This window comes from Oncorhynchus masou, chromosome 12 (assembly GCF_036934945.1).
Source record: "Oncorhynchus masou masou isolate Uvic2021 chromosome 12, UVic_Omas_1.1, whole genome shotgun sequence".
NCBI lineage: Eukaryota > Metazoa > Chordata > Actinopteri > Salmoniformes > Salmonidae > Oncorhynchus > Oncorhynchus masou.
The window spans coordinates 84,379,328-84,393,660 of record NC_088223.1 but is presented as its reverse complement, the minus strand read 5'-3'; the positions used below and the strand labels follow the sequence as shown (position 1 = coordinate 84,393,660).

The 14,333-nt window shown below is 40.8% G+C and overlaps 1 protein-coding gene across 1 annotated transcript in view; it reads left to right on the top strand.

Moving 5' to 3' along the window:
* LOC135549412 (serine/threonine-protein kinase 32A-like) overlaps nucleotides 1-14,333 on the top strand; it is a 60,291-nt gene that overhangs the window by 41,662 nt on the left and 4,296 nt on the right. Inside the window, exon 6 of the mRNA XM_064979385.1 lies at nucleotides 7,600-7,690. Within this exon, the coding sequence (XP_064835457.1) occupies nucleotides 7,600-7,690 (91 nt within the window). The remainder of the gene's footprint in view (nucleotides 1-7,599; nucleotides 7,691-14,333) is intronic.

Here is a 14,333-nt window from a genome sequence, read left to right as displayed (position 1 = left end):
CTAGGTCACGAAAATCAGAAAAGCAATCAAAAAAATTGTTTACCTTTGATGATCTTCGGATGTTTTCACTCACAAGACTCCCAGTTACACAACAAATGTTCCTTTTGTTCCATAAAGATTATTTTTATACCCAAAATACAGAAGTTTGTTTGTCGCGTTATGTTCAGAAATTCCTTGGATAGAGCGGTCATGACAATGCAGACTTATATTCCAAATAATACCCATAATGTCCACAGAAACTTGTCAAAAGTTTTTTTATAATATATCCTCATGTTGTTTTTAAAATATATATTCGATAATATATCAACCGAGTGTGTAGGTTTTTCAGTAACAGCGGGAGGAACAATGGCGGCTTTACTCAGTTGCGCAAAAAACTCACTCTGAGAGCCCCCACCTGTCCACTTACGCAATGTGATCCTTCACGCTCATTTTTCAAAATAAAAGCCTGAAACTATGTCTAAAGACTGTTGACACCTTAGGGAAGCCATAGAAAAAAGGAATCTGGTTAATATCCCTTTAAATGGAGGATAGGCATGCATAGGAACAGAGAGGTTTCAAAATAAGAGGCACTTCCTGATTGGATTTTCCTCAGGCTTTTGCCTGCAATATCAGTTCTGTTATACTCACAGGCAATATTATTTTGGGTTTGGAAACTTTAGAGTGTTTTCTGTCCTAATCTGACAATTATATGCATATTCTAGTTTCTGGGGCTGAGAAATAGGCAGTTTCAAATGGGTACGTTTTTTAGCCAAAAATGAAAATACTGCCCCCTACACGCAAAAGGTTAACGGTCAGTATTTGTATTACCTTTTAATTAGGCATGAACACAACCATCTTATTGTCAAACAAATCCCTTAAACAATGTGGCTACCTGCACGTTTGTCCACTAATTCTTGCATCCATTAATAGTGTAATGACATTCGGCGATTTTCATTGGGTTTACACTCTTGAAGCCTGAATTAATTGATATGTCTTGCTGACAAAACAACCAATTTTGTAGAAAGAAAAGTTGGGACACTTGAAAATGGGCTGAGATATGGGACTGTCCCGGGATGACAAATGCAGCCACATAGACAACTTTCTTTGAACCATGACGCAGAGGTGGGGTGTTCGTTTCCTTTGGAATAAGCTTTTACTTGACTATTTACCACTGTAGCAGTGCACATTTTAAACAAATATGAAAGGTTTAAATTCCAAAGTTTGACTTTGTCGCACTCATGTTTCATTCGGGGGTTCTGAGACCCCCCTGGGCCCCCCATAATTCATACTCTGTGGCTGGGTAATTTTTGTCAGACAGTGCTCTGGGCTTTCGTCCTAGAAATACACAGGCAGGGTGCTTGTTATTCATCTGAATAGAAAATGCAGAACAATAAATGGTGGGTTTTTAGAGAACAGGTGATAAAACCCCAGTGTTTGCATATCTAGAAAAGGCCGTTGTCTGGGTGACAGCAGGGCTATGTCGTGACTGGCTCTGGCTCTCACAGTCACACCTATAATCATCAGCAGGCTATTGAGTGGCGCTGCAGCATCCCCTGTCCTGTTGCTCCACAATGGCCGCCATGGCCTTTAAAGATAAAATACCTTTCCATCTGCCTCCTTTGAGGGAAATGTCAGCTAATTAAGCACAACACAACTGACCTTTTTAACCCCCATCCGGGCTCCGGGCTGGGTACACTGATGCCCCTGTAATGAGGGTGGTGCCAGCCATCTACCCCACCCACCTGCTGCAGCAGGCACCCTTTGATATGCTAATCAACCCTGTCCTCTGATAGGAGCCTCATTAGTTCTGACTGCCTTAAGGTTCATGGACATGATCCCCCCTGACAGGTGCTGCTGCTACTAGCCTGCTGTTTGATCTAGACTCTAGACGTTCAGCTGATCCAGTGTTATGATGATCATACAGTAATGTACTGTATGTTGTCAGCTGTCTCCTAGGCCCTGGACACATATGGCCTGATGTGATATGTCAAAGTTCAGTTAGAAGGTGCTTATATTGGCCTGTTTCACACATGTGTAGTGTGGTATGAAATGGACATGTGCTTTTTGCATATCCTACTCCTCCTGAGACACCATGAGAGAGTGGGGTCACAGCATGGGATCAGCTAATTCGGGTTAAGTGCCTTGCTCAAGGGCAGATTTTTACCTAGTCAGCTCAGACTCCATCTCAAATATTTTTGTTTACTGGCCCAATGCTCTAACCACCAGGCCGCTGTATATTGCATGAGAGTTTTTATTCAGCGAGTGAGATGACTATCCAAGGTTGGATGTCCTCCATTCAAATCAAAAATCAAATCAAACTTTATTTGTCACATGCGCTGAATACAACAAGTCTACCAGTCTAGATCATACTGTGACATTACTTACTTACAAGCCTCTTAACCACCAGTGCAGTTCAAGAAGAGTGAAGAAAGTATTTACCAAATAAACGAAAGTAAAGCATTTCAAATAATAAAATGTTACACAATAACATAACTTTAACGAGGCTATATACGGCACCTTGTCAGTGTGAGGGGGTACAGGTTAGTTGAGGTAATTTGTACATGATGGTAGGGGTGAAGTGGCTATGCATAGATAATAAACAGTGAGAAGCAGCAGTGTACAAAACAAATGGAGGGGGGTCAATGTAAATAGTCCGGTGGCCATTTGATTAATTGTTCAGCAGTCTTATGGCTTATGGAAGCTGTTAAGGAGCCTTTTGGTCCTAGACTTGGCGCTCCGGTACCACTTGCCGTGCGGTAGCAGAGAACACAGTCTAGGACTTGTGTGACTGGAGTCTTTGACAATTTTAAGGGCTTTCCTCTGACATCGCCTATTATAAAGGTCCTGGATGGCAGGAAGCTTGTCCCCAGTGATGTACTGGGCCGTACGCATTACCCTCTGTAGCGCCTTACAGTCAGATGCCGAGACGTTGCCATACCAGGCAGTGATGCAACCTGTCAGGATACTCTCCATGGTGCAGCTGTAGCACTTTTTGAGGATCAGGGGACCCATGCAAAATCTTTTCAGTCTCCTGGGGGGGAAAAGGTTTTGTTGTGCCCTCTTCACGACTGTCTTGATGTGTTTGGACCATGATAGTTCGTTGGAGATATGGACACCAAGGAACATGAAACTCTCGACCCGCTCCACTTCAGCCCAGTTGATGTTAAATGTACAGTGCCTTGCGAAAGTATTCGGCCCCCTTGAACTTTGCGACCTTTTGCCACATTTCAGGCTTCAAACATAAAGATATAAAACTGTACTTTTTTGTGAAGAATCAACAACAAGTGGGACACAATCATGAAGTGGAACGACATTTATTGGATATTTCAAACTTTTTTAACAAATCAAAAACTGAAAAATTGGGCGTGCAAAATTATTCAGCCACTTTACTTTCAGTGCAGCAAACTCTCTCCAGAAGTTCAGTGAGGATCTCTGAATGATCCAATGTTGACCTAAATGACTAATGATGATAAATACAATCCACCTGTGTGTAATCAAGTCTCCGTATAAATGCACCTGCACTGTGATAGTCTCAGATGTCCGTTAAAAGCGCAGAGAGCATCATGAAGAACAAGGAACACACCAGGCAGGTCCGAGATACTGTTGTGAAGAAGTTTAAAGGCGGATTTGGATACAAAAAGATTTCCCAAGCTTTAAACATCCCAAGGAGCACTGTGCAAGCGATAATATTGAAATGGAAGGAGTATCAGACCACTGCAAATCTACCAAGACCTGGCCGTCCCTCTAAACTTTCAGCTCATACAAGGAGAAGACTGATCAGAGATGCAGCCAAGAGGCCCATGATCACTCTGGATGAACTGCAGAGATCTACAGCTGAGGTGGGAGACTCTGTCCATAGGACAACAATCAGTCGTATATTGCACAAATCTGGCCTTTATGGAAGAGTGGCAAGAAGAAAGCCATTTCTTAAAGATATCCATAAAAAGTGTCGTTTAAAGTTTGCCACAAGCCACCTGGGAGACACACCAAACATGTGGAAGAAGGTGCTCTGGTCAGATGAAACCAAAATTGAACTTTTTGGCAACAATGCAAAACGTTATGTTTGGCGTAAAAGCAACACAGCTCATCACCCTGAACACACCATCCCCACTGTCAAACATGGTGGTGGCAGCATCATGGTTTGGGCCTGCTTTTCTTCAGCAGGGACAGGGAAGATGGTTAAAATTGATGGGAAGATGGATGGAGCCAAATACAGGACCATTCTGGAAGAAAACCTGATGGAGTCTGCAAAAGACCTGAGACTGGGACGGAGATTTGTCTTCCAACAAGACAATGATCCAAAACATAAAGCAAAATCTACAATGGAATGGTTCAAAAATAAACATATCCAGGTGTTAGAATGGCCAAGTCAAAGTCCAGACCTGAATCCAATTGAGAATCTGTGGAAATAACTGATAACTGCTGTTCACAAATGCTCTCCATCCAACCTCACTGAGCTCGAGCTGTTTTGCAAGGAGGAATGGGAAAAAATTTCAGTCTCTCGATGTGCAAAACTGATAGAGACATACCCCAAGCGACTTACAGCTGTAATCGCAGCAAAAGGTGGCGCTACAAAGTATTAACTTAATAAGGGGGCTGAATAATTTTGCATGCCCCATTTTTCAGTTTTTGATTTGTTAAAAAAGTTTGAAATATCCAATAAATGTCGTTCCACTTCATGATTGTGTCCCACTTGTTGTTGATTCTTCACAAAAAAATACAGTTTTATATCTTTATGTTTGAAGCCTGAAATGTGGCAAAAGGTCGCAAAGTTCAAGGGGGGCAAATACTTTCGCAAGGCACTGTACATGAGAACTCTCTTGGTAGATAGTTTGGGCTACAGCTTATCATAAGGTACTCTACCTCAGGCGAGCAATACCTAAAGACTTCTTTAATTTTAGACATTGCGCACCAGCTGTTATTGACAAAAAAACACACACCCCACCCCTCGTCTTACCAGACATAGCTTCTCTGTTCTGCAGGTGCATGGAAAATCCCTTCAGCTCTATATTATCCGTGTCGTCGTTCAGCCACGACTCGGTGAAACGTAAGATATTACAGTTGTTATTGTACCGTTAGAAGGATAACCGTAATCGTAGGTCATCAATTTTATTTTCCAATGACTGCATGTTAGCAAGTAGAATGGATGGCAGTGGGAGTTTACTCACTCGCATACGAATTCTCCGAAGGCAGCCCGATCTGCGTCATCTTTTCCTTTTCTGCACACAAATGACGGGGATCTGGGCCTGTTCCCGGGAGAGCAGTAGATCCTTCTCGTCAGACTCATTAAAGGAATAAGCCTCTTCCAGTTCATTTTGAGTAAGCGCTGTTCTATGTCCAGAAGTTATTTTCGGTCATAAGAGACGGTAGCAGCAACATTATGTACAAAATAAGTAAAAAAAATAAGTTACAAACAAAATAGCACAATTGGTTAGGAGCATGTAAAACTTCAGCCATCCTCTTCTGTGCATCTTATTAATCTCATTGCAGTCCTTTAAGGGTAATTGAGAAAATGAAGTGGGCCTACTGTGTTTGATCAGAAGGACCATTTTAATCAGCTTTGTGAAAATGAGAACTGAGGCAAAGCAGGGTTCCCTAACGAAATGAGAAAAAGTCTACATCACATTTGATTATCATACAATGGAGCAAAAACACGGTAGAGTTGTTCTTTGAAGTGGTTCTCTCTTAACTTCTTGAAACTCCCCATCCCGGATCCGGGATCGTGACTAAAGCCTCAGGCTCATTAGCATAACGCAACGTTAACGATTTCTGAAAATCGCAAATAAAATGAAAATAATGCGCCTACTCTCAAGCTTAGCCTTTTCTTAACAACACTGTCATCTCAGATTTTCAAAATATGCTTTTGAACCATAGCACTAATTTGTGTAAGAGTATGCTAAGCTAGCTTAGCATTTTGAGTAGCATTTAGCACGCAACATTTTCACAAAAACCAGATAACCAAATAAATAAAATCATTTACCTTTGAAGAGCTTTGGATGTTTTCAATGAGGAGACTCTCAGTTACATACCAAATGTGCAGTTTTTCCTGAACGCGTCTTTGTGTAGGAGAAATTGCTCCGTTTTGTACATCACATTTGGCTACCGAAACAAACCGAAAATTCAGTCACCTACAACGTCAAACTTTTTCCGAATTAACTCCATAATATCGACCGAAACATGGCAAACGTTGTTTGGAATCAATCCTCAAGATGTTTTTTCACATATCTCTTCATTGATATATCGTTCGTGGAAGCCTGCATTCTTCTCTGAATTCTGTGGAAAAATACTTGCAGCTGACTTTTGCGCACCAATTTCGGCGCAGGACACCGGGCGGACACCTGGTAAATGTGGTCTCTTATGTTCAATCTTCCAATGATATGCCTACAAATACGTCACAATGCTGCAGACACCTTGGGGAAACGACAGAAAGGGCTGACTCACTCCTCTCGCATTCACAGCCATATAAGGAGACAATGGAAAACAGAGCCTCAAAAATCCTGCTCATTTCCTGGATGCCGTTTCATCTTGGTTTTGCCTGTAGCTCACGTTCTAGGGCACGCACAGAAAATATCTTTGCAGTTCTGGAAACGTCAGAGTGTTTTCTTTCCAAAGCTACCAATTATATGCATAGTCGAGCATCTTTTTGTGACAAAATATTGCGCTTAAAATGGGCACGTCTTTTTATCCAAAAATGATATAGCGCCCCCAGAGTTTCAACAGGTTAAGTCTGTGTGATCTGTCACCACAGCGGTTCTCATACAAAAAGGTCTGATCTGGTCCACACTTGTCCCTCTGCACAGGTTGCTAACGTGTGCCCATGGTCCTACCTGCTGGTTCTCACACACACGCACGCACGCACGCACGCACACGCACACGCACCTGCTGCACAACACCCCTCTGTTTCACACACACCCCTTGTCCCATTGCTCAAAGTAAATAATTAATTGTCCATTGAATGATGGGTTGGCTGGAAATCAGTGTGGACACAGACCCATGCACCAAAAATATAAAGTGTGCCTTTTTTTGGCCTGGCTGGAATCAGGCCCTATCCTTCCCCTTCTGATTGACAGACTGTCCTCTGGACCAGGCTGGAGAATCAGGCCCTATCCTTCACCTTCTGACTGACAGACTGTCCTCTGTACCAGGCTTGAGAATCAGGCCCTATCCTTCCCCTTCTGACTGACAGACTGTCCTCTGGACCAGGCTGGAGAATCAGGCCCTATCCTTCACCTTCTGACTGACAGACTGTCCTCTGGACCAGGCTGGAGAATCAGGCCCTATCTTTCCCCTTCTGACTGACTGGCTGACAGACTGTCCTCTGGACCAGGCTGGAGAATCAGGCCCTAGCCTTCACCGTCTGACTGACTGGTTGACAGACTGTCCTCTAGACTTGCTGACAGACTGTCCTCTGAACGGGGCTGGAGAATCAGGCCCACTGAATGAGGTTGCGTTCAAAATGGCACCCTACTCCGTCCATGTAGAGTGCACTACAGAGCCCTATCATCAACAGTAGTGCACTAAAGGGAATAGCAAGCTAGTGACCCTAATGATGCTGTGTGTCTCTCTCTCTCTCTGTGTGTGTGTGTGTGTGTGTGTGTGTGTGTGTGTATGAATTTCCAGAGACATCAAACCTGACAACATTCTGCTGGACGAACACGGTAAGACGGCTACAGTTTACATAACGTTGTGTTTGACTTTGAAACATCGGAACGTAAGGGAAGTGTTATTCTGATTTGTGTCGTAAATGTGTCACATCTACAGTTTACATAAATTGAATGTGAAACATGGGACAAGTTATGTGTGAGGGAGAGAAGGGAGGCACGGAAGCGGAGCTAAAGCCTCAGCATCATCATCCCACAGTAACATGTGCTGTGTTTTTCCATCAATGCTGTGTAAGGAATGACCTCCACTGAATTAATGAAAGATGAGTTTAGCTTTTAGCGGTGGCGCTAACATTATGCAGCCACAAATAGTGCATACACACACACACACACACACACACACACACACACACACACACACACACACACACACACACACACACACACACACACACACACACACACACACACACACACACACACACACACACACACACACACACACACACTAACAGGTGCTGTCAGAGAAACAAAGCAGAAGCTGTCCAGGCAGAAAGTGTAAACTGTGTAATCATTCATCAGTATTCTGAAGGGGAGGAATATTAATGCACTGAATGTTATGAACCACTGCTCCACACACACACACACACACACACACACACACACACACACACACACACACACACACACACACACACACACACACACACACACACACACACACACACACACACACACACACACACACACACACACACACAGTTCCACACGCACACACACACACACACACACACACACACACACACACACACACACACACACACACACACACACACACACACACACAGTTCCACACACACACAGTTCCACACACACACACACACACACACACACACACACACACACACACACACACACACACACACACACACACACACACACACACACACACACACACACACAGTTCCACACACACCGTTCCACACACACACACATGCTTACTCACATAGAAATACACACACACACACTCACTCTCTCTCTCTCTCTCTCTCTCTCTCTCTCTCTCTCTCTCTCTCTCTTTGAACCTCCTATTAAGCCCTTGGAGGGTATTGGGCAGCTGGTCAGGGGCCGGGGGGTTGGGCCGGAAGGTTATGGCATGGCTTTCCTTCTGGCACCACAACTGTGCCTGTAAATAAACAGGAACAGAAAGAGCAAGAGATAGAAAGAAACTGAGATAGAGAGAGATAAACTGAGATATATGGAGAGAGAAACTGAGATATATGGAGAGAGAAACTGAGATATATGGAGAGAGAAACTGAGATATATGGAGAGAGAAACTGAGGTAGAGAGAAACTGAGATATATGGAGAGAGAAACTGAGATATATGAGAGAGAACTGAGATATATGGAGAGAGAAACTGAGATAGAGAGAAACTGAGATATATGGAGAGAGAAACTGAGATATATGGAGAGAGAAACTGAGGAGAAACTGAGATATATGGAGAGATAAACTGAGATAAAGAGAAACTGAGATATATGGAGAGAGAAACTGAGATATATGGAGAGAGAAACTGAGATATGGAGAGAGAAACTGAGATATGGAGAGAGAAACTGAGAGAGAAACTGAGATATATGGAGAGAGAAACTGAGATATGAGATGGAGAGAGAAACTGAGATATATGGAGAGAGAAACTGAGATATATGGAGAGAGAAACTGAGATATATGGAAGAGAAACTGAGATATATGGAGAGAGAAACTGAGATATATGGAGAGAGAAACTGAGATATATGGAGAGAAACTGAGAGAAGAGAAACTGAGATATATGGAGAGAGAAACTGAGATATATGGAGAGAGAAACTGAGATATATGGAGAGAGAAACTGAGATATATGGAGAGAGAAACTGAGATATATGGAGAGAGAAACTGAGATATATGGAGAGAAACTGAGAAACTGAGATATATGGAGAGAGAAACTGAGATATATGGAGAGAGAAACTGAGATATATGGAGAGAGAAACTGAGATATATGGAGAGAGAAACTGAGATATATGGAGAGAGAAACTGAGAGATAGAAACTGAGATATATGGAGAAGAAACTGAGATATATGGAGAGAGAAACTGAGATATATGGAGAGAGAAACTGAGATATATGGAGAGAGAAACTGAGAGGAGAGAGAAACTGAGATATATGGAGAGAAACTGAGATATATGGAGAGAGAAACTGAGATATGGAGAGAGAAACTGAGATATGGAGAGAGAAACTGAGATATGGAGAAGAAACTGAGATATATGGAGAGAGAAACTGAGATATATGGAGAGAAACTGAGATATATGGAGAGAGAAACTGAGATATATGGAGAGAGAAACTGAGATATATGGAGAGAGAAACTGAGATATATGGAGAGAGAAACTGAGGTATATGGAGAGAGAAACTGAGATATATGGAGAGAGAAACTGAGATATATGGAGAGAGAAACTGAGATATATGGAGAGAGAAACTGAGATATGGAGAGAGAAACTGAGATATATGGAGAGAGAAACTGAGATATATGGAGAGAGAAACTGAGATATGAGATATATGGAGAGAGAAACTGAGATGAGAGATATATATGGAGAGAGAAACTGAGATATATGGAGAGAGAAACTGAGATATATGGAGAGAGAAACTGAGATATATGGAGAGAGAAACTGAGATATATGGAGAGAGAAACTGAGATATATGGAGAGAGAAACTGAGATATATGGAGAGAGAAACTGAGATATATGGAGAGAGAAACTGAGATATATGGAGAGAGAAACTGAGATATATGGAGAGAGAAACTGAGATATATGGAGAGAGAAACTGAGATATATGGAGAGAGAAACTGAGAGAGAGAGAAACTGAGATATATGGAGAGAGAAACTGAGATATATGGAGAGAGAAACTGAGATATATGGAGAGAGAAACTGAGGTATATGGAGAGAAACTGAGATAAGAAACTGAGATATATGGAGAGAGAAACTGAACTGAGATATATGGAGAGAGAGAAACTGAGATATATGGAGAGAGAAACTGAGATATATGGAGAGAGAAACTGAGATATATGGAGAGAGAAACTGAGATATATGGAGAGAGAAACTGAGATATATGGAGAGAGAAACTGAGATATATGGAGAGAGAAACTGAGATATATGGAGAGAGAAACTGAGATATATGGAGAGAGAAACTGAGATATATGGAGAGAGAAACTGAGATATATGGAGAGAGAAACTGAGATATATGGAGAGAGAAACTGAGATATATGGAGAGAGAAACTGAGATATATGGAGAGAGAAACTGAGATATATGGAGAGAGAAACTGATATATGGAGAGAGAAACTGAGATATATGGAGAGAGAAACTGAGATATATGGAGAGAGAAACTGAGATATATGGAGAGAAACTGAGATATATGGAGAGAGAAACTGAGATATATGGAGAGAGAAACTGAGATATATGGAGAGAGAAACTGAGATATATGGAGAGAGAAACTGAGATATATGAGAGAGAAACTGAGATATATGGAGAGAGAAACTGAGATATATGGAGAGAGAAACTGAGATATATGGAGAGAGAAACTGAGATATATGGAGAAGAAACTGAGATATATGGAGAGAGAAACTGAGATATATGGAGAGAAACTGAGATATATGGAGAGAGAAACTGAGATATAGAGAAACTGAGATATGGAGAGAGAAACTGAGATATATGAGAGAAACTGAGATATATGGAGAGAGAAACTGAGATATATGGAGAGAGAAACTGAGATATATGGAGAGAGAAACTGAGATATATGGAGAGAGAAACTGAGATATATGGAGAGAAACTGAGAAATATGGAGAGAGAAACTGAGATATATGGAGAGAGAAACTGAGATATATGGAGAGAGAAACTGAGATATATGGAGAGAGAAACTGAGATATATGGAGAGAGAAACTGAGATATATGGAGAGAGAAACTGAGATATATGGAGAGAGAAACTGAGATATATGGAGAGAGAAACTGAGATATATGGAGAGAGAAACTGAGATATATGGAGAGAGAAACTGAGATAAAGAGAAACTGAGATATATGGAGAGAGAAACTGAGAGAGAGAGAAACTGAGATATATGGAGAGAGAAACTGAGATATATGGAGAGAGAAACTGAGATATATGGAGAGAGAAACTGAGATATATGGAGAGAGAAACTGAGAGAGAGAGAAACTGAGATATATGGAGAGAGAAACTGAGGTATATGGAGAGAGAAACTGAGATATATGGATAGAGAAACTGAGATATATGGAGAGAGAAACTGAGATATATGGAGAGAAACTATAGAGAGAGAACTGAGATATATGGAGAGAAAACTGAGATATATGGAGAGAAACTGAGAGAGAGAGAAACTGAGGTATATGGAGAGAGAAACTGAGAGAGAGAGAAACTGAGATATATGGAGAGAGAAACTGAGATATATGGAGAGAGAAACTGAGATATATGGAGAGAGAAAGTATATGGAGAGAGAAACTGAGATATATGGAGAGAGAAACTGAGATATATGGAGAGAGAAACTGAGATATATGGAGAGAGAAACTGAGAAACTGAGATATGGAGAGAGGATATATGGAGAGAAACTGAGATATATGGAGAGAGAAACTGAGATATATGGAGAGAGAAACTGAGATATATGGAGAGAGAAACTGAGTGAGAGAGAAACTGAGATATATGGAGAGAGAAACTGAGATATATGGAGAGAGAAACTGAGATATATGGAGAGAGAAACTGAGATATATGGAGAGAGAAACTGAGATATATGGAGAGAGAAATATGGAGAGAGAAACTGAGATATATGGAGAGAGAAACTGAGATATATGGAGAGAGAAACTGAGATAAAGAGAAACTGAGATATATGGAGAGAGAAACTGAGATATATGGAGAGAGAAACTGAGGTATATGGAGAGAGAAACTGAGATATATGGAATGAGAAACTGAGATATATGGAGAGAGAGAAACTGAGGTATATGGAGAGAAACTGAGATATGGAGAGAGAAACTGAGATATATGGAGAGAGAAACTGAGATATATGGAGAGAGAAACTGAGGTATAGAGAGAAACTGAGATATATGGAGAGAGAAACTGAGATATATGGAGAGAGAAACTGAGATATATGGAGAGAGAAACTGAGATATATGGAGAGAGAAACTGAGATATATGGAGAGAGAAACTGAGGTAGAGAGAAACTGAGATATATGGAGAGAGAAACTGAGATATATGGAGAGAGAAACTGAGGTATATGGAGAGATAAACTGAGATATATGAAAAACTGAGATATATGGAGAGAGAAACTGAGATATATGGAGAGAGAAACTGAGGTATATGGAGAGGAAAACTGAGAGGTATATGGAGAGAGAAACTGAGATATATGGAGAGAAACTGAGATATATGGAGAGAGAAACTGAGATAGAGAGAGAACTGAGATATATGGAGAGAGAAACTGAGATATATGGAGAGAAAACTGAGATATATGGAGAGAGAAACTGAGATATATGGAGAAAAAATGAGATATATGGAGAGAGAAACTGAGGTAGGAGAGAGAAACTGAGATATATGGAGAGAGAAACTGAGATAAAGAGAAACTGAGATATATTTAGAGAGAAACTGAGATATATGGAGAGAGAAACGGAGGTATATGGAGAGAGAAACTGAGATATATGGAATGAGAAACTGAGATATATGGAGAGAGAAACTGAGATATATGGAATGAGAAACTGAGATATATGGAGAGAGAAACTGAGATAAAGAGAAACTGAGATATATTTAGAGAGAAACTGAGATATATGGAGAGAGAAACTGAGATATATGGAATGAGAAACTGAGATATATGGAGAGAGAAACTGAGATATATGGAGAGAGAAACTGAGGTAGAGAGGAACTGAGATATATGGAGAGAGAAACTGAGAGAGAGAGAAACTGAGGTATATGGAGAGAGAAACTGAGATATATGGAGAGAGAAACTGAGATATATGGAGAGAGAAACTGAGATATATGGAGAGAGAAACTGAGGTATATGGAGTGAGAAACTGAGATATATGGAGAGAGAAACTGAGATATATGGAGAGAGAAACTGAGGTATATGGAAAGAGAGAAACTGAGATATATGGAGGAGAAACTGAGATATATGGAGAGAAAAACTGAGGTATATGGAAATGAGAAACTGAGATGACATGAACATAGAAAAACCTGAGATATATGGAGAGAAACTGAGATATATGGGAGAAACTGAGATATATTTAGAGAGAAACTGAGATATATGGAGAGAGAAACTGAGGTATATGGAGAGAGAAACTGAGATATATGGAATGAGAAACTGAGATATATGGAGAGAGAAACTGAGATATATGGAGAGAGAAACTGAGATATATGGAATGAGAAACTGAGATATATGGAGAGAGAAACTGAGATATATGGAGAGAGAAACTGAGATATATGGAGAGAGAAACTGAGATATATGGAGAGAGAAACTGAGATAAAGAGAAACTGAGATATATGGAGAGAGAAACTGAGATATATGGAGAGAGAAACTGAGGTATATGGAGAGAGAAACTGAGATATATGGAATGAGAAACTGAGATATATGGAGAGAGAAACTGAGGTAGAGAGGAACTGAGATATATGGAGAGAGAAACTGAGATATATGGAGAGAGAAACTGAGATATATGGAGAGAGAAACTGAGATATATGGAGAGAGAAACTGAGA